This window comes from Anguilla rostrata, chromosome 12 (genome assembly GCF_018555375.3).
Source record: "Anguilla rostrata isolate EN2019 chromosome 12, ASM1855537v3, whole genome shotgun sequence".
NCBI lineage: Eukaryota > Metazoa > Chordata > Actinopteri > Anguilliformes > Anguillidae > Anguilla > Anguilla rostrata.
Genome location: NC_057944.1, coordinates 18,331,958 through 18,359,242, shown reverse-complemented (window position 1 = coordinate 18,359,242; position 27,285 = coordinate 18,331,958). Strand labels below are relative to the sequence as shown.

The window sequence follows — 27,285 nt, the reverse complement described above, 5'->3', positions numbered from 1 at the left end:
CTACTCGAAAGCAAATTGATGGTTGCATACAAATTGATTACGACACTCACCTGCATTACAATAACCAGTTGTATGCTATCAAACATAACACAAAGCCACATCAATAATAACCACAAGCTGAAAGAAGACACAGCTAAGCACAAAGTGATATATAAAAGGCAAGAAGGCATTTATTATACATCAAAGCAAAGAGTAAGATCCATTTGTCCTAAAAATGTTCTAAGCATATATACAGGTTCAGCGCCGGTTGAAGGATCTCACTGGGCAGGTAGATGTAAACCATGTCAGAGTTGAAGATGGTCCTCTCTCTTACAATGTGTGCTCTTCTCTAAAATAACTTTCTAAAACTAAAAAGTAACACAAAGTCTACTATTAGTGGCTACTATTAACTCATCATAGAAAAGTTTGTTAGCCAAGATTGTGCTGTCAAGTTGTGCAGATTGCAGACAACAGACAACGTGTACTGTAGAAAGTAAGCACATCTGAGCTGTAGACCAAGACCAACAAAAAAAAATGCACATAATCAATATATAGTCTGGCACCTTTCTAATAACACTGAAGTAATTGAGGGATACAAAGTATATTGAAAGCAGGTGTTTTTGCACTCGTGTGATTTCTCAGCTAAGATCCCATTATGCTCATAATTGTATACAAAAATGCTAGACAGGACAAGTTTCCTGATATTCTGGCTACCATCACTTAAAGAAGAGCTTTGAATTAAGGGCAGCTGTTAGGGTATGTTTAGTGGGATCTTTTAAGCAATTTAGATTGCTGAACTTGCAGGTGTTTCACGAGGAACAGTGGCTTACGTGATGTTGGCTTTAAAAGTTTTAGAGACAGACATCATCGTATAGGTGCAACTGTGTTTAAAAGTGCATACTGCTTGACACTGATGTCTGTTCATTAGTTCAAGATGAGCAAATAAATTGAATACAGATATCAATTTGTCATGAGCAGGCAATTTAATTTTGAACAGTATTTTTGGCAGTGCCTCTCACTTCTATTATGGCTGCTGAATACATACCACAGCCCACCAAAAAAGGGAATATGTACCTAACAACCAATTGAAGAACCACATCCTCTACTTGTTACCACTTACATTCCACGTGATCACTTTAACTGGACTGTTGTACTGAGGAGTGTTTCATGCTGACATAAGTGATTAATGCTGTGTTTCTAGTAAGTGTCAAATTTGTGTGTCAACTGCATAGCACAGCAGAGAATCTGACTACCTTCAAATGCAGACTAAAGACTCATCTCTTCAGGCTGCACCTCTTCCCACCCCTCCCTAGCCTATAGTTTAGCTCAATGTACCTAGTTAGGCTTATACGATCACGTTAGTTTTTATCTGGCAGGATTGTTTTTGTCTGATTCTGATTAGGCAAATGTGATTTCAGTGCTAGTTTGTACTTGGCAGGATTGTTTGTTTGTTTGTTTGCTGAACAGGTTACTCTACAGGGTTGGAGTCCTGATCTATGTGGTCACTTCTGGCACTACGATCTTTACTTAACTCTAGTATGTTTCTTCTGCACCTCTGCACCTTGAACTAATGCACTTGTTGTACGTCGCTCTGGATAAGAGCGTCTGCTAAATGCCTGTAATGTAATGTAATGCATAGGTCAATCAGCCTCATGGATCTCAATGAGTTTCTGCCTGGTGTAAAGGTGACTATAGAAACCGGTTTTATTTAACTTGCACTGTTTCACATAATTCATAAATAAATCATGTGGCAAGTGCTAATTTTATGCTCAGAAAATAAGCCTTGTACACCCCTTCTGTTAGATGGAGAAGGGCTGGTGGATAAACAATAAACAGCATCTGATCATGCTGTGTTTCTTTGAATCCCAGGGAGAAATCTGCTAGCTATCTGTGGGAGTCCCTTTCTGAAGTCAAATTCACACAGGGCTTTTCAATCAAATGAATACAAAACAAAAACAAGTCTCCCCTCCCAACAGAACAAGCCAAAAACAGCTATTCCCTCCCAGCCCTGAAAAACAAACACCCCCAGCATGATGATGATGTGTATCATTAGGCAGGCAGTAAACTTCAGCCATACCTCCTGCGCCCCTCTGCAGCTCCCAAAGGAGTAAGACTGACTCTGCCGCCCCTAGAGCAACAGCACTCTGCAGACAGGCTTTGCATCTTCTAAGTGTTCTAAAACTTCTAAATTAAGTTCCAGTTACTTTGGTGCATTTTCAGTGAGGACTGAACAACTGCATTATTTACACAAAAGCCAGAAAACACAAGCTCTCTGATTCATCAATACGTTGGTGGTATTTCATCAATTGGTAGTATTTCAAATATTGGTGGTATGAAATCACCCAATGGTCTGTGGCTTCAGTTAAGTTAATATTAGAGGTAAAAATGTGGACCTCAGAGATATTTACAGACTTATGCTTTTTACTTTAAGAAATAAACAGCGGCAGAATAACATAACAGACATTCTAAATACAATCATCCATCAATATTACTGAAATTTCTTTCTGTTCTTCAGAGATTTTTATGCCATTTTCCCCATCTCATGCTTTTTGGTATTTTTCTCAGGCTGAAGCAATATTATGAAACATTTAGGAACAAATAATCAGACCAAAGCTGGAAGCTAAAATGACAAAGATCTTCACAGCTACAGTGAAGGCCATTAACACCACTATTGTTTTTCCCAGAACACTAGATATTGAGAGGACAAAGTTGATGTCAAATCCAGTGTGATGCAGCATACAGTCACCACTCAGAGGGCTGGTCAAGGAAGATAGGAGAGCTAAGGAAACAGTTTCAGTAAAAAGAGCAGCAGGAAACTCAGCTCTGAGTTGTTGGCTTTCACAATGGGTGTGTCCCTGTGACTGGATGGCCATGAAGGCCTGTGAACAAGCTGCCAGGATAATCCCCAGAACCTTGTGAAAGGACAAGAACTCAACAGGCTTGCATACACATTCGTCCTTCTCAGCATTCATCCAGTAGTCGGCTGGGCAGGTGACACAGACCAAGTAATCACAAAATTAGATGCACAAAAGAGAGAGAACCTCATTGTTTAGGAGTGTGCAGAAGAGGTCAGGGCATGGAAAAGAGAGCCTGAGGGCGGTTGGATGAAACATGGGTCTGATGCAAGTTTTCTGCTTCAAGTCTTTACACCTAAATTAAACTCATCAGCATTGTCTGGAATTAACACATGGAGTGTCCCCCAATTTGTGAGAGCCTGCAAAGTCCATTGAAATATATTCAGAATTTACTTATGCTAAATGCAATATAGTTAGTAGAGTAAATTATTCCTGCTTCTCTGTACCTGTGACATTGCTGATTTCTCCCTCACCACAAGGCACACAGTCATAGCAGCAGACAGGCCTTCCCCTCTGCACGGCCCTCAGAGTGAATGGGGGACAGCTCTCACTGCACTCTGACACTGGCACCAAATATCACAGTGATTGACAATGGAAATAACATATTGTGCTGACTGAAAGGGATTTAAGTGACTGACTGCTTTGAATATTTTGTTGTTGCATTTTAGATTGCAGGTTAAACTGTTTGAATTATTATTTGAAATTTACACTGCAGTATTCAATGCTCTGTAAATTAGGGCATTAGCCAAATATTATTATTATTATTATGCAGCTTGAATGCTTCAGTGTAGGGATTCTGCAGATCTTGCAGATTCAGGTGTCCATCGTATGTTTTCTGGCTCACTGTGGTCCTAATGGCTCACAATTTTGAATGAAAGAATTTATTGTTTAATTATTTTTGATAATTTATCGGAACATGCACTGCAGGACTGGGCAGGAGGAGCTCACCTGGGTGGATGCTGAACAGTCCAAAAATTCAGGACATGACAATGGAGAGTGTGTAACCAGTTTTTGTCACTTAATTCCCAAATGAATTATGTGCGGCAGGTGTTAATTTTATGCTCATAAATCAAAGGCCCTGTACACCCACCTGTTAGATGGAGAAGGGCTGGTGGATAAACAATAAACAGCATCTGATCATGCTGTGTTTCTTTGAATCCCAGGGAGAAATCTGCTGGATATTTGTGAGGGTTCCTTTCTAAACTTACATTCACACAGGGCTTTTCTCCTCCGCAGCTCCCAAAGGAGTAAGACTGCCACTGTCTGCCCTCCAGCAACAGCAGTCTGCAGGCAGGCTTTGATCTCCACGGCATCTGTCTGTAACCAATTACCATGTGCCAGTCAGTGTGCCCAGCTTTGCCATGAGGAATAATCACAGTGTCAGTCCCATCATTATAGTACACTGTTCAAAAACTGTTTTTATTTCATCACCCTTGTGTTCCCCAGGAGCATGTTCATACATGTATTTAATTAGAAACCTGGATGAAAACCAAAACCAATTATCTCACGTGTAAACAAGTGCACTCACAGTTTTAACAATCAAGATACTGTGGGTCTTTTTCAATTTTTTTACATTAAGGCTAAATAAATGTAAAATGTAGGACTAAAGAACTCTCATACATGAACTTCGGTGATTTGTTTCTATACATCTTGCATTTTTATTAGACCGGAAATGATCACTTGTATATCTCATAGGAATCCAACAGTTGGATGAAGGGTGGAAGTTTTAAGTACAGCTGATTTTTTAAGTACAACTGCTTTTATTTCAAATTAAGCAAGATTGGGGCTGCTTATTACACTGTGTATTACTGGTTAGAATACAATAAAAAAATCTCATAATTGGAAGGACCATAAGATTTGTGTTTGTGTTGTTTATTGTTTGAACACCATGCAATACTAAAATAAAAATGAAAAATGTGTACATTCTTGTATATTCCACGTTATATTATTTAATCTCAAGCATACCTTGCAGACATGGTTTTTATTGACAATAAAAAACTACATTTTTAATTATTTTAAATTGGTGACTATCTATCCTTTCCCATCAGATGCTGTTTGGTATTTTTTTGTGGTTTCAGTAAAATTATGTAACATTTTGGAGTAAATAAGCACAGCAGTAGGCCAAAACTAGATGCTAGAATTGCAAATATCTCCACAGCTACAGTGAACTTTCCTGGTGAGCTGACATAAGCTGGTACAAAGGCGAGCCACACTGCACAGAAGATCAGCATGCTGAAGGTGATGTATTTGGCCTCATTAAAATTGCCTGGCAGTTTTCTGGCCAGAAAGGCCAGAATAAAACACAGAGCAGCCAGGAGACCAATGTATCCCAGAACACACCAGAAGGCCTGTTCAGAACCCACACTACACTCCAGGATTATTCTGGACCGGTGGTACTGACTGTTTTTGTTTGGGAAAGGGGGAGCAGTGATTAGCCACACTGCACAGATTATCACTTGTATAAAGGTGCAGGCAGAGATGATGAGTCTCTGTTGTTTGGGTCCCAGCCATTTCATGAGGTTGTTTCCAGGCCTGGTGGCTGTAAAGGCAGCCAGCACCACCAGAGTCTTCCCCAGGATACAGGAGATGCAGAGTGAGAAAGTGATGCTGAAGGCAGTATGGCGCAGCATGCAGGACCATGATGTAGGCTCTCCAATGAACACCAGCGCACACAGGAAACACAGAGTCAGAGAGAGCAGGATGAAGAAGCTCAGCTCTGAGTTGTTGACTTTCACAATCGGAGTGTTCCTGTGGTAGAGGAATACTGCCAAAACAGCAACGGTGAGGCAGGCTCCCACTACAGCTATTACAGTCAGGGTCAGTCCCATTGCATCATGGGAGAGGTACTCCATCGCTTTGGGTATGCATTCAGTTCTAGCTGCATTGGACCAGTAATCTTCAGGACAAGATGTGCAATCTATTGAATCTGAAGACAAAAAGGCAGAGTAACATTTATTATTTAAAAAAGGAGAAAGATTTAGTGTGAAGAGTGGCCTTCTCACCTGTCGTATTACTAATCTTCCCGCTGTCACATGGTACACAGTCAAAGCAGCACAGAGGCTCCCCACGACGGACAGCCTTCCTGCTTCCTGGAGCACAGCTCTCACTGCACACAGACACCAACACCTGCATGAGGGATAACACAACCAGATGTAGCTGGAGGTACATACATTTTTTTTTAGAATAATTAGAATAAAAGCAGATGCTTCATGGTTAGAAGGAAACTACTGGACACTGTCAAAGCAATTTCATTATTTTACCTATAAACATATTTCTGATGTACATTGCTTCAATTTTTTATATATAAGACACAGAATATAAGCTATTTAATTAGTAACATTGTAGCTTTCAAAGATATTGATTACCTGTTGATCAATGTAGAGTTGATGCTTTCACTTCAGATTTACACTTACCTCCACTTTACCCTACAGAACTTCAACAGATGGCATCGCATGAACTGAAATACACACTGTGTGCAGCTTGCCTCTCTCTGGTGGCCTGTCCACACAATCGCCTCCTCCTGGATGAATAGCTCCTTCCCAGGCTCCATTGCACCATCAAACCTTCCCACATTGACAAACTCAATATTTCCAGCTGAACCTCTTTGCCAGTTGATCACATCATATGATGGAATTGCATCCCCATTTGCATCAAAATTCACCTCCTCTCCAGAAATAGTAAAGGAGACCTCCTGAAGATAGTGCTGGAGCTTTGAAATGAGAATGGGAAAACTCATTTTAAAAGTGTGTAAATGTGGATTGGTGCACAAATAAAAGTTTGTCCTATGAGCTTTTGTGTGGCTCATTCAGTTAAAGCACCACACTAGACTGTCTCTGCCAACTTTGGAAGCTCCTTAGGGTGATGCACAATTTCAGATTGCGTTACACATGTTATAGCAGGGCTCAGTTTAATAGGGATCCAGGATTCATCACTTTTTAGTGACCCCCGCTGGTCAAACGGGTGCCTGTGGACTGCATGTCAAAGGTGCATAAGAAAGGTCTTCCTCCAATTCCACTCTATGCAAGTTTAGTCGCAGTCTCCAAAGTTAAAAGAAGCAGCTGGCAATACCACATGTACCGGAGATCTCAACAGTCTTGTTAGTGCATGACATTCTAAATTAGGGTGGGAATTGGACATGGTCAGCACCGCACTGAGCACCAAAAAATTCACATTAAAAGTTAATTTCCTATTGCATAAACACTGCCAATTATATTTTAATGTCATAATTGTTTGTCTCAAGGATATTTTTGCTCGCATTGTAAAATTCATAAATGTATCATGTTACCTATAATATCAATCATGGCTATATTTGTCCAATAAACACAGTGAAATAAGCAGAGATACTGCCTTAAAGTGAACAATCTAATAACATGCTTGTGGTCATTTATATATAGTTACCTGCCATGGGTGAATGTTTGTAGCATCAGCACATGAGGAGTTGTGGAAGGGCCCTTTCCCAGGCTTACAGCTGATGAGGTTGTGCAAGGAGTGAGCGATGGCGTACACGGCTTTGTACACATTGTAGGAAATACGAGGGCTGGAGGTGTTCAGGTAGGCAGAGTGCTGCTCCTGCAGGGGCTCCAGCCCTGAACAGGGGGGCAGCTGGGAGGAGGCCTGGGTCCTGCTACTGGAGGGGTAGAGAGAGCAACCGTACAAAGCACCCCACAGCTCGTGCACCAAGGGGTTACTGGGGTACTTCCATGGGTTTACATTCATCAGGTAGTCTCTGAGACCTGGAATCTGCCCCTGCCGGATGGCAAACCCAATGGTACCTCCTAAAAATGGGTAGAACTCATTGCCTGTGAAAACTGATGCAGTTACCCAGGCTTCACTGGCAATCCACTGGATCCCTGTGATGTTTTGTTCCATGTAGTCTTTCAAAAAGGGGGTCATTTCTCCCTCAGCGGAAAAAACAACAACTACCCTTGCCGTGGAGTACTTCATTACATTGATGATTTCAAGTGCTTTGTTCCTATTGTAGAGTAAGGGGATCATTTGGTGGTAGGCTAAGCATACACTCGTATTTTTGATCTCCCTCAGGAGACCCTGCAGAGCAAATCTACCATATTCATGGTCACCGTTGATCACGCCAATCCATGTCCAGCCAAAACGCTGCAGAAGTTGAGCAATGGCTTTCACTTGGTAGTCATCATTAGGGATCACTCGGAAGAAAGTTGGGTACTCTCTCCTATTGCTCAGACAGGCACAGGATGAAAAATAGCTGATCTGGAAAAACAAAACCATTAGCTGAACATGATCATGATCATGATCATATTTTTCATTATTAATGGCAACAGACAAATATGATGAAGTGTGAAGGTGATAGCAAAACAGCTGTATTTACTCAGTTTGTACAGATATAGAAATATATGTGTATCTGCTTGTATTTTTCATCTTTTTATTTAAAAAAAATGTATTTCTCATGTCAACTGTACTATCATCAAGAGTAAGAAAAGCAGAATAAATAAAATGGTTATATGTAATTGTGTAATGTGGGGTTCTATCATGATTTTAAATTTACTACACCTAGAACTCAAAACATCAAGCTTCCTTTTAATATGAAATAATTTGTATATATTGTGAAACATGTTCATTTTAAGTCAAAGCTGCTTAACTAATAGAGTGAACAGCTATACAACCACTATATACCAATACACACACATCACAGTGAAGTGAAACAAACAAAGGCTCACAGATGACACACACCATTGGAATTCTGAAAGGCTGCAGAGTTCTGGAGACAACAATAGACTGTGCAGAACCAGATTCCCCAACCAGAGCCAACAGAGGAGATGCGCTGGAACAAACAGCAGCATGAACTTCACCTGGTCCATTGAGAACAGCTAGAGCTGCCCTTTGTCCTGTTAAAGGGTAGGCACAAGAGTCGTAGATCTTGTATCCCAGAGTGAAGTTAGGCAACAGGTCCTGACTCTGGTTGATCTCCTCAACAGCCAACCTCATGGTCTGTGCCCAACGGAAAGATCTAGGGTCAAATCTAGACAAACAACAATAGTCCTTTAAAATAAAAGTACAGTACAATGTCTATATATTTGTATTTGAAATTACTATTGAGCATGCATATATAGTGAGGGAAAATACAAGATAAGGGACAAATTATAAACTTACCCATTACATTGTACTGCACCAGGTTTGTAAGTCAAGTTCCTATCTGGCATCTCCATGTTGTATTGTAGGGGGAAAATCCCTCCAATTATGAAGTCTCCATCAGCCTGAAATCCTGGCTCATAGTAGCCCAACAGGGAACAGACTGGAGCAGCGACCAGGCTGGCAGGAATGACAGCAGAAAGGCAGACTAAGAGGGCCAATATCACGAGAGGAGTCATCTTCTGACAGACTGGCTCTTCACTCACAATGAGGAATGGCTTTTTATTTACATATTTATTTATGTTCTGCATCACATCAGCATCATCAGGAGAGCATGTGACATCAGTTTTCACTCCCAGTTGACAAAGGGCAGAGCACACAAAATACAGCAATGAAGTGAGTTTTCCATAATTTGTGAGTGTTTTGCTTGATTTATTTTAAAACCACATAAGGTAACCTTGGGGTTCCATTCGTAATTTTTTTTTAAACCCAAATCTCCTAGATTTGCATATTATCAAAATAAATATACTGTCTTTCTTTCATTCAATTTTTTATGCCTTAGCTGATTTATGAAGTGTTATATAAATCTTAATTCCTAAATAATGATTTCATAAGAAATGTAATATTTGAATTAAATATAAATGTTTTTAACAAAATAATATATTGTGTCAAAAATAAAATTGATCAAATATGTAATTTCTGATGTAATAATTTAGAGCAAATGAACACTAGAAAGGCCACAGCCAATGCCACTGGGCGTTTGAACTTTAAAATGACAATTACTCCTACACCGCAAATGCAATACCCTCCTTCTTCCACGACTTTTCCTAAATAGCTGGGCTTAAAATAACTGTGTTGTTCGAATAAAAAAGAATTGACTCAAAGAAATGCAGGCATTTTCAGAAAATACCCCTTCCAGACAATAGGTAATGTGCTGATATCCAGGTGTGAATGGGTTGCTCTATCCTCCCACAAACAATTCAGCAACAGAATGACTGATGCTTTGATAAAAATTGCAGGGTCAAGCACTACCAACACTAATTTCGCACATATAATCATATATGTGCAAAAGCAATTATTCTCAATCATCATTGCCATAAATTGCTTTCCCCAGGTTAGTTTAAATGTCCAGGACAGAGAAATCTGAATTATTTGCTGTTGTGTTGTTTTAATACTTATTCTCATTCGCAAACTGCTAAGAAATATTAGAAAATGATTCTTGGGGGGGAAAACCCTGCATAAAAGCTTCTGCCAAAATTGGCTTGCTTTCCACCTTGACTAAATGGGAGGTTTTCAGTGGGCAGGCTTAACTGCATGTTAGTTATGTAACAAAAATGCTAAGCCCAGTGAAATCCTTCCTACATGTAATATGTAAATGATGCTCTTGCCATTGGTTTGTGCAAGCAAGGCAGCTAAGCTGAAAATGCCTAAGCACTGCCCGTTCTCTGGATGCAGAGAAAGCTTTTCTTAAAAATGAAGAGACAAGAAATGAGTGTAATTTCTGGAGGCCACAGGCACTACAATATTGCAACAACCCATGCTGTTAGTATTTGCATTTCCCATTTTCGCCTGGAACAGAACAGACTCGCAGTGGATCGGTAAGTAGCTAGAGATAATTACATTGCTTTCAAGCTTAGACATGGAATCAAAGGCTTTCTTTATACACAGGCCTGGCAGGGATGTGAAGGCTTGTAGTTTCTGTGATATGGTTTTGGTGCTTTGGCCTCTTGCAAAACCTTCTTACCTTACTTATAATATGGGTTTTAAAAACTCAAACTAATAGCAAATACATACTTGAAGGCAAAATACAATCCTGTGGCAAACTCCACCAGACTCCCCCCCCCTCTATCTCCACCACAAACAGGAAGTGTGCTTCAGACACAAGCAATTGAGCAAGAGCAGAAGAGCCACCAGAACATCTCAGACAAAGGCCAAAACAACTGGATAGACTTCCAGTAATTAATTTAATTGTAATTAATGCCAAAGGAGGCTATTCATAGGAAATTCATGTCTGGGATTATTTTTAAGTAAAACTAATTATTTTGTGTTATTTTAGGATAACATTGAAAAAAAAATGTTTGTACTTTGGTTTACTATTCAACAAATGTGAATATATTAACGGGATTCATCTCACTCGACCTAAAGTTTTAAAAAAATTAAAATAAAATACAAACAGCCTAATACTTTTAGCCTGTACTGTAGCTAACAACTATAACCTATGAATATTGTTTATATTGCTAATAATGCACGTTTTAAACGTGTGTAAGAAATTAATTGGTACACAAATAAAAGTTTGCCCTTTGGGCTGCTGCGTGGGTCATTCAGTTAAGGCCCACATTTTTAGCATGAATGCAGATTGCGCTGGTGCCGACTGCAGTTGGTAGCTCCATAGGGCGATGAGCAATTGCTGATTGCATCACGCAGCATATGGGGGGGGGGCTCAGTTGGTTAGGAGACTGCATTTCATCGCTTTCTAGCGACCCCCACTGGTCAATTGGGTGCCCATGGACTTCATGCTGCATATGAAAGGTCTTCCTCCGACTCTACTCTATGCAAGCTTAGCTGCAGTCAGCAGTGTGAAAAGAAGCAGGCTGGTGATGCCATGTGTTTTGGAGGAGAACCACGATTGCCTAACCTATCCCAAATAGGTAATGAGGTTTGTGCATGGGGGTGCGATGGCTGCAGTTGCAGGTAACTGGACATTTCAAATTAGGGTGGGATTTAGACATGGTCAGGCCAGTGTTGATATGGAACCCCAAGAGTGCAATAATCATTTGATAAATTAATGAATGAATGCATACATAAATAAATAAACAAATAAATAAATAATTTAAAAACAAATACATAATCTGGAATTTAATGTAAAAATTAATAAATAAAATGCAATATATATAAATCAATAAATGAAACTGGAAATTCATATAGAAATTCATATTTATTTCTATTGTATATATCTATATATTTATTTTCATAAATTTTCCTTCATATTTATTTATTTACAGTACATGCCACCTGTACCAGGCCACCTGTAGATCTAAAAAAAAATAACTTTAGGTGAAAAAGAATATAGCAAGAATATAGTAAGTTGCAAGGAAAAGTTTGCAAACTCTTTGAAATTATCAATGTTAGAAGTGAATTTCTGCATTAATTACTCACTACTGAAACTGTAATCTAATCTTCATATAAGTCACAATAATAGACTAATAGACTAATAATTGTACTTGTTCCTGTCATGTAATCTTTCATGAAGGGGGTCATTTTTCCCTCAGCAGAAAAGAGAACTACCACCCTTGCAGTGGAGTACTTCATTACATTGAGGATTTCAAATACTTTCTTACGATTGTAAAGTGCGGGTATCATTTGGCAGTAGGCTAAGCATACACTGGTGTTTTTAATCTCCCTCAGGAGACCCTGCACAGCAGATCTCCCATAATCATTGTCACCGGTGACCACGCCGATCCATGTCCACCGAAAATACTGCAGAAGTTGAGCAATAGCTTTCACTTGGTAGTTATCACTAGGCATCACTCGGGAAAAAGTTGGGTACTCTCTTCTATTGCTGTTATATTAAAACGTCATTCATAAGCCTTTACAAGTGAGACAATTGATTCGCTTGGCATCGATTGATAAACCTTTCAGCACCACAGTGAAGGCCAGCTCCAACTTACGACGTACTTTTGGAAGTATCCCTTAAGGGAACTGTTAAGGTATAGTCTGGGAAACACTCGTAAAAAAGCAGTTTCCCTTTTAAAGGTATACATTAGAAACCTTTGTAAAACGTTAAGGTACATCGAAACTCGGAAACGCAGCCCAAATCTTTATCCTTGGCAATGTAACTATAATATAAAAACAGATTTATAAAAACAGATTTTCAGTTGCAAATCGTCATGCCATTGTATAAAAAAAACTGCATTTTGCGACCGCTGTACTCTGTCCTATATAAATGCTACATCAATACTTCCAAACTTAATTAATACCGCACCCTAACCACAAAAATGTTTTGCTATAAGTAACGTGTTCCAACTAAAATATTCACATATATAAAAAATATAATATATAAAAAAGCTTTTTAGCAACATATTTAAATTTTTAAAGCTATTTCATTGTGCAGGCCTCTAGTGCATGTTCTCTTGGCTCCCTCTTGGGGTAGTATATTTTTAAATTACAGTTAATGTGAGGCAAAATGCCTTCTAAAAAATAATTCAGCTATTTAATACTCATAATTTTCAGCAAATTACCTTATTACAGTTACATGCATGGTGAAACACAACTGGACTACCTAGACATGTAGCAGCCATTAAACAAATACATCTTCCAGTCTATATCTATATGTTTGTGAATGTGCTGTCTAGGCTAGTTATATCTAGTCTATATATCACAAAGTGAGTTATTATTATTATTATTATTATTATTACTACAGAAGAGTATGATGAAAAAGAATACTTAAATAATGATGTAATTATAACAACACATCCATAATACAATGAATACTACTACTACTACTACTACAACTAAATAATAATAATATTAAACCTTTGCCTGATTTGTTCTACTTTCCCGTGCTGGCTCATAGTAGCTCTGCAGGGAACAGAACGGAGCAGTGGCCAGGCTGGCAGGAATGGCAGCAGAAAGGCAGGCCCGATATCATGAGAGGATGTAAATATGTTATTTACATATTTATTCATGTTCTACATCCCATCAGCATCATCAGGAGAGCATGTGACATCCGATTACACTCCCAGTTGATAAGACTAAGGCACAGGGAACACATATGTACAGCATGAAATTTACCATAATTTGAGTTATGTTTGCTTTACTTTTAAAGAGGAGTCAAAAATATAATATGGAGGTTCCATTTGTAAAGTTTAAAAGGATTAAGGCTAAGGAGTGAAAAAGCAACATTAAAATGATCAGAATTTGGGGACCATTACCCAATACAGTAGGTATCTCCCCCAAGTGTCTTCTCAAGATGTTTGGGAATAATTATTCTCAATACTAATGTTCCAGCATTTTTTACAAAGATAAGAAAAGACAAAATTAAGGGAAAAAAATACACTTCTTTCTATAAATGCAGATATTAATTTAACATTTGTGTTGTTTGTTGATCATAATATTTACACAGCCATTGGTAGCATTACAAAGAGAAAGTGCTTAATTTGAATGAAAAGTGGAAAACGACATGTGCACGCTCTCTAGCTAGCTTTTTTTAAAAAAATAATGCATTTGATTTGTTTTCTGTGCGTTTCGTCATTGTCCTGTGGCAAATTAAACTATGGAACATAAAAAAAGTTACTGTGCGTGGTAAAAAAAATAATATTACATTTTATTTATATAGCATTTTTCCCAAACCAAAGACACATACACAAAATTAAAACCAGATAACACAACAGAACAGAAAGTACAAATACAGAAATTAGATATACAACAGTAGAATATGATGAAGTAAAAGACAGAAATGCAAGATGGCAGGAAGAGAAAAATGTGTGGGTGTGTGAGAGTGTGAGGAGGGGGTGGCCAGGGAGATATGGGGGATTTTAATGATATACCGTTTTTTAATAGATGGGGTTTGAAATGAGAGGTGAAAAGGGGGAGGGAGTTTTGGACAGATGGGGAAGTAAGTTCCACAGTCTGGGACGCAATATGAAAGAATGCTCTATCACCACAGCTACGATTAGATGATGGGGCAGTGAGGAGATTTGCAGTAGATGGGCTTTGGAAGCAGAGAGGTAGGTAGGAATGGAGAAGTTCAGAAAGGTAGGATGGAGCGAGATTATGTAGAGCTGCGAAGGTTAGCAAGGGGATTTTATAGTTGATACGTTGTTTAATTTTGAGCAAGTGGAGGTCACAGAGAACGGGGGGTGATGTGATTCCAGGACTAGGTGTTGGTGAGGAGATGGGCAGCAGAGTTTTGGACCATTTGCAGTTTGTGGAGGGATTTGGAGCTGATGCCAGACAGGAGTGCATTGAAGTAGTCGAGGCTGTGGATAAATGAATGAATGGATGAAGGTTACGTTGGCGAAGAAATGATGTCTTGAAAATATTACTGATGATAAGGTCAAATGAGAGGGTAGGATCCAAAGTGACTCCAAGGTTTTGGATGAGAGGTGAGAGGGAGACCACTGTATCACTGACCACTTATGATAGGTCCCTTTGCAAGATTTTTTTTTTCATCTTGCCCTCATATACACGCAAACGTGTGCACATACTGCACCATTAGGCCAGGATATTATATAGTAGACAACGTGTTAGATTGTACAACATTGGCTATTGGGAAAATAGATATGTTATGTTCATGCTAGCAAAGAAACGTATGAGAAAGTGTAAGTTTGCTTTGATAATAGTGTATTTGTTAAATAACTGTCAGTTAGTGATTCTCAGCGCCCATTAAATCAATTTTATTTGGCTAACAAAGCTAACGGCAAACAAAGATATGAGAGCTTGAGCCCCCAATTTCTCACATAATTTTTGGTGAGTAGCTCAGTGAACCTGGGTCTAAAAATGTGAACTATCCCTTTAAGAAACGCATGTGGATTACGGTTATCCGTATCAAAAATTGTATGATCCAGGTTTACTTTTTAGCACTGCCACTTTATTATATAAAAAAGCAGTTCCTCAGACATACGGCGGCGACCCAATTCAAGCTACAGCTAACAGGCTTGCAACATCAGGACTAAAGCATACACAGACATATTTCCCAGCAATCTTTGCATTTCAGAAAATAACACTTAAGACACTAGTACCAAAGACATGACCACAAATTATTCAATTGAATATGTTAAAGAATACATTTTCTGTAGAATGGGAATATAGGCTTTTCATGTTCACATACTATTGTAAAAAGAAAGTGTATTTACCATGATCAAGATGAGTCTGCATATTGAACATTATGTAAAATGGAAATAATCATGTTTTCTCCGATGTATAACAAATATCTCAAATGCAAAGGACAATGCATGAACATAGTTTTTTCATGTAGGGCTAACTAGTTATCTGCGGAAGTTTGGGGGGGAGAGGAAAAATTTGAGGGAGCAATGCCCCCTCCCCCCCAGATTCAGCCCTGGGTCCTCCACTGCTGAGGATAATCTGGACGTCTTCTTTCTAAAATTTTCTGCCCCTCTGATTTCTGAGTACATTGCACAAATTATTTACCCATCAGTTGTTTCTGGCATTGTCCCTTAAATATGGAAACATGCTTGTGTGTTGGCCTTGTATAATGGTGTGCATGAATCATTTAAATAATTATCAGCCAATTTCCAAATTTCCATGCTTGGCTAAAATTGTGGAGTCCATGGTTAATGTCCAGCTCACATAGTTTCTTTGGGGCCATTCTTTGCTTAGCCCCTATCAGTCTGTGTTCAGAGCTCAAGTATAGCATCACCACTGTCACATCCTTAGTTTTAAATGGTATTGTGTCCGTTTTAGACAGGAAGATTCATTGGGCTGCCCTTTTTGTTGACCTTTCTAAGGCCTTCAATACAGTGGACAGATAGTCACTTACTGGTTTAGACGCTGCTGCTTGCAATTAGTTCCATAAATACCACTTGTACAGATCTCAGTGTGGGAAAGAAGATGATGTACAGCCAGATTTTTTACAGTTGTCAAAGGGTGTTCTTCAACAGTCCATACTAGTTCCAGTGCTGTTCACCTTTTACATCAATGTCACCCCACTCACACCTCCTTCGTCCTCAACCCCACCCACAAATCCATTGAGGACACACCTTGAGCGCTACAAGCAAAATGTCAAGCTTGTATCACTCAGGGTGTATCCACCCGTCCAGGCAGGTTAGAATAACAAATACAGGTAAAAGAAGCATGAATTTGGCTAAAGTGCGTAAGCCAGTGTATCATAGATATGCCTAAACAGTTATTTAATAATATTTTCAAAGAAAAAATCCTGCATAGTATGCCTTTAAGCAGAGTACAAGCTCTAGTGGAGCTACACTGAGGGGTTGCACCTGATTTGACTACAAGGGTTCACTCTGTGCTGCCCTGTTCAAAGAGTCATGTTATACAATGTAAGACAAAATGATGCTAGCTAATGTCTTTTTTTGCATACAGTACATGCTTCTTCAGAACACAAAGATATTAAAAAAAATATTGACTGAGTAATTAGCCCTGTTGTGTAAACAAAGCCTTAGTCTGCCTGCTCCCACAACTTTTGCCTAATCCCATTGCTAATCTATTGCTAATTAGTGAACAGAACAGGAGGGTTAAAGATAATGGGCCCTATTTTACTAGTCAGTGTGCAGTTGTCAAAGGCTAGTAGTAACTCAGAGTGCTGGCAAATTATAGTGTGTCCAATCACAGCCTTTGTCAGCCTGCTCCCAGAACTTCTGCTGATCCCACAGCCTTCTCAGTTGTGTTTCTACCAGAATAAGTCCACAAGCTATTCTAAATTCATACAATAATTGAAAACATGCATTGTTCTATTTTGTAACAACTCTTCCCATTAGATGCTGCTTAGTATTTTTCTCAGGTTTCAGTAAAATTATGTAACATTTTGGAGCAAATAAGCACAGCAGCAGCCCAAAACTTGAGGCTAGAATAGCAAAGATCTCTACAGCTACAGTGAACTTTCCAGGTGAGCTGACATAAGCTGGTATAAAAGCAAGCCACACTGCACAGAAGATCAGCATGCTGAAGGTGATGTATTTGGCTTCATTAAAATTGCCTGGCAGCTTCCTGGCCAGAAAGGCAAGAATAAAACACAGAGCAGCCAGGAGACCAATGTATCCCAGAACACACCAGAAGGCCTGTTCAGAACCCACACTACACTCCAGGATTATTCTGGACCGGTGGTACTGACTGTTTTTATTTGGGAAAGGAGGAGCAGTGATTAGCCATACTGCACAGATTATCACTTGTATAAAGGTGCAGGCAGAGATGATGAATCTCTGCTGTTTGGGTCCCAGCCATTTCATGAGGTTGTTTCCAGGCCTGGTGGCTGTAAAGGCAGCCAGCACCACCAGAGTCTTCCCCAGGATACAGGAGATGCAGAGTGAGAAAGTGATGCTGAAGGCAGTATGGCGCAGCATGCAGGACCATGATGTAGGCTCTCCAATGAACACCAGCGCACACAGGAAACACAGAGTCAGAGAGAGCAAGATGAAGAAGCTCAGCTCTGAGTTGTTGACTTTGACAATCGGAGTGTTCCTGTAGTAGAGGAATACTGCCAGAACAGCAACGGTGAGGCAGGCTCCGACTACAGCTATCACAGTCAGGGTCAGTCCCATTGCATCATGGGAGAGGTACTCAATCGCTTTGGGTATGCATTCAGTTCTGGCTGCATTAGACCAGTAATCTTCAGTACAAGATGTGCAGTCTATTGAATCTAAAGAGAAAAGGGCACAATAACATACATACACATGGACTCAAATAAACAAAAAAACTTTAAAGAAAGATTTAGGCTTCCTTTACTTAATCCTTCTGAACACGTCACAGGGAAACATGAAAGTGAAGAAAAGGATATGAGGAAATGAGAACAGAGGGAATGTGAACGTCCTCCTTCACTCCAGTGTGTGTTTGTGGCAGCATCATTCAAGAGTAATGCTGAAACCCCCATGCACACATTACATGTAATCCTGTTACATTTTTGCCTGACCTAAATCATGAATAGCAATTAAATTATGTGTATATTTTTAAACGTGACATTCCAAATAAGATCTTAATGACATTTATCTTTTATGTCGCTACTTACTGCTTTTGGTAATATCTTTCTGTCACTACAAGCTATTTGTTCATACTATTACACATCTCTTTGTGACCTTACAGTGTGCTTTACATGTATTAAAAAATGTATCCTTCCCATATCTTCTCTACTTAGTTTTACTTTTGTATCAGGTTTTCCTTGCTTGTTTGAAGAAAGTTTTGAAACATGCTGTCACAAATAACCTAAATTGCTTCCATGAAGGAGGCAAACAAGGATGGATCATATTTCCTTCCTTAGTTTTTGAGCAATTTGTTCCCTATCATGGTGGCCAGTTGGCCGCTTCTAGGTCGCAAAGAAATACAAGGACAAGGCAAAAAGGAAGGATGCATTTTTAAGGTAGATGAACATAGCTTCAGTGCGAAGAATGGAGTTTTTACCTGTCTTATTACTAATCTTGCCGTTGTCACATGGTACACAGTCAAAGCAGCACAGAGGCTCCCCACGACGGAAAGCCTTCCTGCTTCCTGGAGCACAGCTCTCACTGCACACAGACACCAACACCTGCATGGGAAAGAACACAGCCAGGTGTAGTTGCTAGCTAATTTAGCCTTCCTGTATAAAGTAAACCTGTACTTTTCCTTGATACTGAAACTGCACCTCTATCTGTCCATTTCCATGAAGCCAGGTGTCACTGCAAACACCTTTGCCTGCCAATGAGAACAATTCTGTACTTTTACCTGCTTGGGGATGATACAGTAAATTGTCACTACACACCTGTCCAATACAGTAAATGAAAGCAGGTTTATGGTATTAAGACTTTATCCCTCCTCAATTTGCCCATGCATGTTGTAACACATCACATGCAAAATAACCTTTTAAAAAATTCTACAAAGTACAATAAACTTGGCTTATGCCATTATATATTTTTACTACATTGTAATATTAGTGTTCAAGTTGAGGTTATATATCCAGTACTCATAGAGGAGGCCTGTTTACGGCCTGCTGATCAATGTAGTTGATGCCTTCCTTTCAGAGTTGCACTTACCTCCAATTTACCCTATAGAACTTCAACAGATGACATCGCATGAACTGAAATACACACTGTGTGCAGCTTGCCTCTCTCTGGTGGCCTGTCCACACGATTGCCTCCTCCTGGATGAATAGCTCCTTCCCAGCCTCCTTTGCACCATCAAACCTTCCCACATTGACAAACTCAATATTTCCAGCTGCACCTCTTTGCCAGTTGATCACATCATATGATGGAATTGCATCACCTTGTGCATTAAAATTGACCTCCTCTCCTGATATGGTGAACCTGACTTCCTGAAGATAGTGCTGAAGCTTTGAAATGAAAAATATAATGTTGTGCAGAAAGAAGAAATCTTAACCAAATGTGTTTATTAAAATAATGAAATAAGGAACAAAACACTATTTATGAAAGGAGAAAATATTAAAGATGCTGGATCCCTGTTATTTTGTATTCTTTTCTTTTTATTTTTTCAACCACTTTTAATAAATATGTGTGCACCATAATGGTTGGGACAAAGACATTTTTTCTTCAATCGGCTCTGTACTCCAATTTTAGATTTCTAATCAAACAATTCCCAGGTGGGTAAAGTGCACATTATCAGCTTTTATTAAAGGATATTTCAATATATATTGGTTTCACTATGTAGAAATTTCAGCACTTTTTATACATAGCCTGCCTCCCATTTCAAGGCACCATAATGTTTGTGACAAATGACTTCACAGGCGTTTCTGATCAGTCAGGTGTGTTCAGTTGCTCCCTTAGTGCACGCATATGAGTGCTTTCAGTATCTAATCTTGATTCTCGGATTTTGGTTGCCTTTGAAGATTGTTATTGCCATTTTCAACATGAAGACCAGAGTTGTGCCAATGAAAGTCATTTGAGACTGAGAAATAAAAATAAAAAAACAGCCTGAAACATAGGCTAAAGCTTAGGCTTACCAAAATCAACTGCTTGGAACATCATTAAGAAGACAGTGCTAGTGATCTTAGTAGGCCAAGGAAGTCCTCTACAGTTGATGACCAAAGAATTCTTCCCATAATGAAGAAAACCAAACATCTGTCTGACAGATGAGAAACCATCCGGAGGCACATGTGGATGTGTCAGTGACTGCTCCCCGCAAAACACTTCACAAACAGAACTGCAGAGGCTACACTACAAACCATTGTTAGCCGCAAAAACTGAATGGTCAGGTTACAGTTTGCTAAGAAGTACCGAAAAGACCTTTCTGAAAAAAAAGGACAGATGAGAACAAGATTCACTTGTATCAGAGTGATGGCAAGAGCAAAGTTTGGAGGCAAAAAGGAACTGCCCAAGATCCAAAGCACTCTGTGAAACATGGTGGTGGGGGTGTTGTGGTTTGGACATGTGTGAATGCCACAGGTACTGGCTCGTTTGTCTTCACATATAATGTAACTGCTGATTGCAGCAGCAGAATTTATTCTGAAGTGTACAGAAGCAACTTATCTGCCCAAGTTCAAGCAAATGCCTTTCTGGACAGAACTTCATCCTACAGCATGACAATGACTAAGACATCCCCAGGTGCAGCGTATTGTCTCTGGTGATGCTCTGCCAGGCCTGTACTGCAGCCATCTTCAGCTCCTGCTTTTTTGGGGGTTAATTGCCTTGAGTTTTCTCTTCAGCATATGAAATGCATGTTCGGTTGGATTCAGATCGGGTGAATTATTCAGCCAGTCAAGAACTCATTTTTGGTTTTAGTAGTATGTTTGGGGTTATTGTCTTGCTGTAGGATGAGGTGCCGTCCAATGAGTTTGGAGACATTTGAACTTGAGCAATCAGCAGTTATGTCATCAATGAAGACAAGCAATGCCCGAATCATAACACCCCACCACTATGTTTTACAGATGCAGGGGAGTGCTTTGGATCTTGGGCAGTTCCTTTCGGACTTCACGTTATGCTCTTGCCGTCACTCTGTTAAAAGTGGATCTTAGTCTCAATAGCCCACAAGACATTTGAACTCTCAGGCTCTTTTAGATATTTCTCAGCAGGCTGTAACATGGCCATCCTGTTTTTGTGTTTAACTTGTGGTTTGCATCTTGCAGTGTAGCCTCAATAGTTCTGTTCGAGAAGTCTTCTGCTGACAGTAGTCACTGACACATCCCCGCCTGCCACCTGAAGAGCGTTTCTGATCTGTTTTTGGGGGTTTTTCATTTTCATTATAGTGAGAAATCTTTAGTCATCAACTGTAGAGGTCTTCCTTAGCCTAGCTGACCCTTTGTGATTTATGAGCTCACCAGTGCTCTCTTTTTTCTAAATGATGTCCCAAGCATTTGGTTTGGATAAACGTATGGTTTGGCCTACAAATGAGGCCAAAAGTTTACATACACCTAGGCTAAAGATATTCAAACTCAGTTTTTCACAACTCAACACATGTTACCATAAATTTATTTTGGCAAGTCAATTAGGGCATCTGCCATTGCAGGTCATTTTAAAATGATAGAGACGGATTTATTTCAACTATAATTCACTATATCAAAATTCCAGTGGGTCGAAAGTTTACATACACCAAGTTGACTTTCTCTTTAAACTGTCTGGAAGATTCCAGAAATTTATGTAATGACTTTTTAGAAGCTTCTGATTAGCTAATTGTCATAATTAGGAGTTAATTGGGAATTAATTGGCACCTGTGGCTGTATTTAAGGGCCTACCTTTAGAGCCACTGTCTTGATACCATGGGAAAATCCAAGCAACTCCGCCAAGACCTTAGGAAAAAAATTATGAACCTCCATAAGTCCGGTTCCTCCTTAGGAGCAATTTACAAACAACTGAACTTACCACAAGCATCTGTACAAACAATTGTATGCAATTATAAAAATCTTGGGATCACACAGACACTTCATTGTTCAGGAAGGAGGCACAAATTAACTCCCAGGGCTGAATGAATTTTGGCCGAGAAGTTCAACTGAACCCCAAGACAACAACAAAGGAACTGGTGAAGGAGTTGGAGGCATCAGGTACCAAAGTATCTACATCCACCATTAAGAGAATCCTACATCGCCATAGCCTGAAAGGCTGTCACGCAAGGAAGAATCCCCTACTCCAAGACCGCCATAAAAAAGCCAGAATGAAATATGCAGGTGATCACCAGGACGACGACCTAGCCTTTTGGAGGAGTGTTCTCTGGTCAGATGAAATTGAATGGTTTGGCCATAATTAACGCTATGTATGGAGGATAAAGGGTTAGGCTTTTAATCCAAAGAACACCATCCAAACTGTGAAGCATGGGGCTGGCAGTATCATGTTGTGGGGGTGTTTTGCTGGAAAATGGATTGGTGCACTTCAGAAAATATGCATCATAAGGAAGGAAGATTATCTCAAAATACTGAAGTAAAACCTCAAGACATCAGCTAGAAAGTTAAAACTTTCGCAACTGGGTCTTCCAGCAGGACAATGATCCTAAGTATTCCTCCAAAGTTGTTACAAAATGGCTTAAAGACAACAAAGTGAAAGTATTGGAGTGGCCATCACAAAGCCCTGACCTGAATCCCATGGAAAATGTGTGGACTGAACTGAAAAAGTGTGTCTGAGCAAGGAGGCCCACAAACCTGACTGAGTTACACCAGTTCTGTCAGGAGGAAAATTCCGGCAAAGTATTGTAAGAAGCTTGTGTAAGGCTACCCCAAGCATTTGAATCAAGTTAAGCAATTTAAAGGCAATGCCACCAAATACTAACAAAGCGTATGTAAACTTTTGACCTAATGAAAATCTGATACAGTACATAAAAGCTGAAATAAGTTGTCTCTTAGCTATGATTTTGAAATTACTTTGACATAACACATGAAATGCATGGTTACATGAAATGTGTGGAGTTGTGAAAAATTGAGTTTGAATGCCTTTAGCCTAGGTGTATGTAAAGATTTGGCCTCAACTGTATGTCTCTGACTGTTTGCTTCTCATTTCTCAACCTCATAACGGGTTCCTTGACTTTCATTGGCACAACTCTGGTCTTCATGATGACAAACCAAATAACAGACTCCAAAGGCAAACAGAAGCCTAAAATCAAGACGAGACACTGAAAGCGCTCTAATACCTGCAATTGAACACACCTGACTAATCAGAACAACGTGTGAAGCCATTTGTCCCAAACATTGTGATGACCTGAAATGGGGGAACTATGTATAAAAAGTGCAGAAATTCCTACATTGTGAATCAAAAGTGTATAAAAATATCCTTTCATAAAAGCTGAGAATCTGCACTTTAACCACCATATATATATACACACACACACACACATAAATATATATATATATACACAAAATTTTTTTACTAAATATATTTATACATTTTTACAAAAAATAAAAACCTACCTGCCAAGGTTGAATGTTTGTGGCATCAGCACATGAGGAGTTGTGGAAGGGCCCTTTCCCAGGCTCACAGCTGATGAGGTTGTGCAGGGAGTGAGCAATAGCGTACACGGCTTTGTACACATTGTAGGAAATACGAGGGCTGGAAGTGTTCAGGTAGGCAGAGTGCTGCTTCAGCAGGGGCTCCAGCCCTGAACAGGGGGGCAGCTGGGAAGAGGCCTGGGTCCTACTACTGGAGGGGTAGAGAGAGCAACCATACAAGGCACCCCACAGCTCGTGTACCAGGGGGTTAGTGGGGTACCTCAATGGGTTTACACTCAGTAGATAGTCTCTAAGACCTGCAACCTTTCCCTGCCGAATGGCAAACCCAATGGTGCCACCTAGAAATGGGTAGAACTCACTGCCTGTGAATACTGATGCTGTTACCCAGGCTTCACTGGCAATCCACTGGATGCCAGTGATGTTCTGATCCATGTACTCTTTAAGGAAGGGGTTCAGCTCCCCTTCACCTGAGAAGGCCACCACAACCCTTGCAGAGGAGTGTTTCATTATGTTAAGGATCTCTTGTACTCTCTGTCGATTGTACACTTTTGGGATCATTTCATGGTATGCTAAACACATGCCAGTATTTTTTATTTCCCTCATCAATCCCTGCAGAGCAAATCGACCGTAGTCATGGTCCTCAAGGATGACACCAACCCACATCCAGCCAAATCTCTGCAGGAGACGAGCAATGGCTTTCACCTGGTAGTCATCATTTGGAACCACTCTGAAAAATGTTGGGAATTCTTTCCTATTGCTTAAGCAGGAACATGTTGAAAAATAACTGATCTGAAACAGAAAATCCAGAAATGTTTTTGTGAAGTACATAAACACAGCAATCCAAATACACTAGGTAACAGCCATTGTTTGGCACCATCTGATCCTGTTATGAACGTTCAGTGAACATCATTTAAAGGTTGTAAAGGTTGTGGTGTTGACTTAAGTTGAAAATGCAGAGCGAAAACTTAACAACAGCTTGTCAGGATGCCATAAATGTGTAATTAAATGGTAATTTGTATTCACAAATGGTATTTAAATATATGAGTAGCTTCTTCAACTGATTTTCCTTGTAGCTTAGTAGTGTACTTATAGAAAATAAAAAGTGTCTTTCAAGATTTAGGCTACATTTGTCTACAAGACTTCAAAGATATATAGATTTTATCATTTCAAGAAGTATAAAATATTACATAGTAATTTGTATGCAATGATCAATGTTATCACTGTCAATCTAAAATACAACATACAGTAATTATTTGAAACACACAAACAAGTCCACTTTTATAATACAGAGCCATAATATTTGCAGATAAACAACTTTTCCATGTAGAAGTGATACATTCTGAAAATCAAAAATGACTGAAATTACTGAAAACATGCAATAGTGTATACAAGTGTTATATTGGGAAATGCATAGTATTTATAGTTTAATAGTTCATAAAATAGAAAGAAGTAAATTACTTTTAATGAAAGGCATTCTAATGAAACAAAACAGAAAAATACATCAGATGAATTTGCTAACAGGAACATGGGAAGTCTGAATCATATTGAAAGATGGATTCATTTAAACATGTAATTCAATAATCCAGTACGTATATTAATGCAAATTATAATAGCTATTACAGGACATACATACCATTGGAATTTGGAATGGCTGCAGAGTTCTGGAGACAACAATAGACTGTGCAGATCCAGATTCTCCAACCACAGCCAGAAGTTTAGATGCTCCAGAACACACTTCACTTTGGGTTTCATCTGGTCCATTCAGAACTGCCAGAGCTGCCTGCTGTGCTGTTATGGGGGTAGCGCAAGAATCATAGATCTTGCATCCCAGAGTGAAGTTAGGCAACAGCTGTTGGCTATGGTTGATCTCCTCAACAGCCAGCCTCATAGTCTGGGCCCAGCGGAAAGATCTGGGGTCAAATCTGTGCAAAGACCATTAGCAGAATGTGACATGATTCTTTGTTGGAAAACAGAACAGTTATCCACCATCACAAAAATTCCCAGAACCCACCCCTGACATTCTGCAGGAGCTGGTTTGAGATTGCTGTTCTCACTTGCTGGCTCAACCCTGTAATGCATGGGGAAAATCCCTCCGATGATAAAGTCTCCATCAGCCTGGAAATGTGGATCAAATTTGCCCTGTAGGGAACAGACTGTAGCAGGGTTCAGGCTGGTAGGAGAAATAGCTGAGAAGGGGTAAAATAGAGACCACATCACCACCAACAGAGGAGTCATCTTCAACCAGACTGATTCGACACACTGGAGTACAGAATGAGGAGCGCCGTTTTATTCACTAACCTCCCCGCTGTGCCACATGATGTGACCACATGACATCACTATTTTTTGTTCCCCATAGACAAGATTGAGGCACACAGCTCTGGTGAAATCACACATGCAAATACATTTCCCATAATGCCCAATTATTATTGTAAGTGCAATCATGTGATAGAGCCCTGTGAGTTTTTTTGCTGGTAAGATGTAGATCACACAAGTGGACACACCTACCATAGAGAAAGCAGTTCCTTTCTACCCTGATTATCTGTGAATGTTATAATACCACACTGGGGACCCTATTTATGGAGTCAAGGTGCAAGCTACATCTACGCTACTACTGACTGTACTGGACGCGAACACGTCAGACCGGTCTTTCGTTCATTTTGTTCAATTTGTTAATCTACAGACAGTTCAAAAGGAACAACGTGTACAAAATGTACTCATTGTACTGAAAAACTCAGTTAATAAAATGTACTGATTGTTCTGAATTTAGTGAAAGACTCAATGAAAGAAATGTACTGAAAGATTCAATTGGTACAAAAAGTGCTAAAAAAGGAACGGCTCGCTGAGTGTAAGTAATGCCTGCTGCAAACAGCAGCGATACAAACAGAAACAGGAAATGGTGTGTTCACTAAAAGAAGTGTTTAAGGTTTTTGAAAAATAATGTCACAGGGATATTTAGAATGATGTTAATTATCTTCAGTGTTGTTATTTGAACTTATTAAAGTGATATGAGGGTATATTCCCCTCTTTTGATAAGAAATAAATCATCATTGGACTATATCTGTATACAAATCACAAACGAGGCAGCATAGCAGGCTATTATTTTGCTTGTCCATAGAAACGGCATTATCCTTAATTATATTATACGAACAGAATATAGCAATTACATTTTGACTTATTTGCAAAATGAATGAACTTGATATCAAATAGGTTTCATTCTCGCTTGTTTTTTTATTTATTTTGGAGGGACATCACTGCATAAATAAAAGTAAGAGTATTGGTTTTTATTAGTCACTGCCATGAATT

The 27,285-nt window shown here is 39.4% G+C and overlaps 2 protein-coding genes across 2 annotated transcripts; both read right to left on the bottom strand.

Annotated features, from left to right (window-relative positions):
* Positions 1-4,079: 4,079 nt before the first annotated feature.
* LOC135236745 (extracellular calcium-sensing receptor-like) lies at positions 4,080-9,178 on the bottom strand. The gene is made up of 6 exons (XM_064303259.1): positions 8,961-9,178; positions 8,541-8,829; positions 7,233-8,060; positions 6,319-6,543; positions 5,837-5,960; positions 4,080-5,760 (listed from the first exon to the last, which is right to left on the bottom strand). Exons 1-6 carry the CDS (start codon positions 9,176-9,178, stop codon positions 4,862-4,864), a joined length of 2,583 nt encoding a protein of 860 aa, XP_064159329.1. The 3' UTR covers positions 4,080-4,861.
* A 7,840-nt stretch (positions 9,179-17,018) lies between these two features.
* Positions 17,019-26,228, bottom strand: LOC135236083 (extracellular calcium-sensing receptor-like). The gene is made up of 6 exons (XM_064302264.1): positions 25,994-26,228; positions 25,616-25,904; positions 23,944-24,771; positions 19,705-19,929; positions 19,026-19,149; positions 17,019-18,270 (listed from the first exon to the last, which is right to left on the bottom strand). Exons 1-6 carry the CDS (start codon positions 26,215-26,217, stop codon positions 17,366-17,368), a joined length of 2,595 nt encoding a protein of 864 aa, XP_064158334.1. The 5' UTR covers positions 26,218-26,228; the 3' UTR covers positions 17,019-17,365.
* Between the last annotated feature and the right edge of the window lie 1,057 nt (positions 26,229-27,285).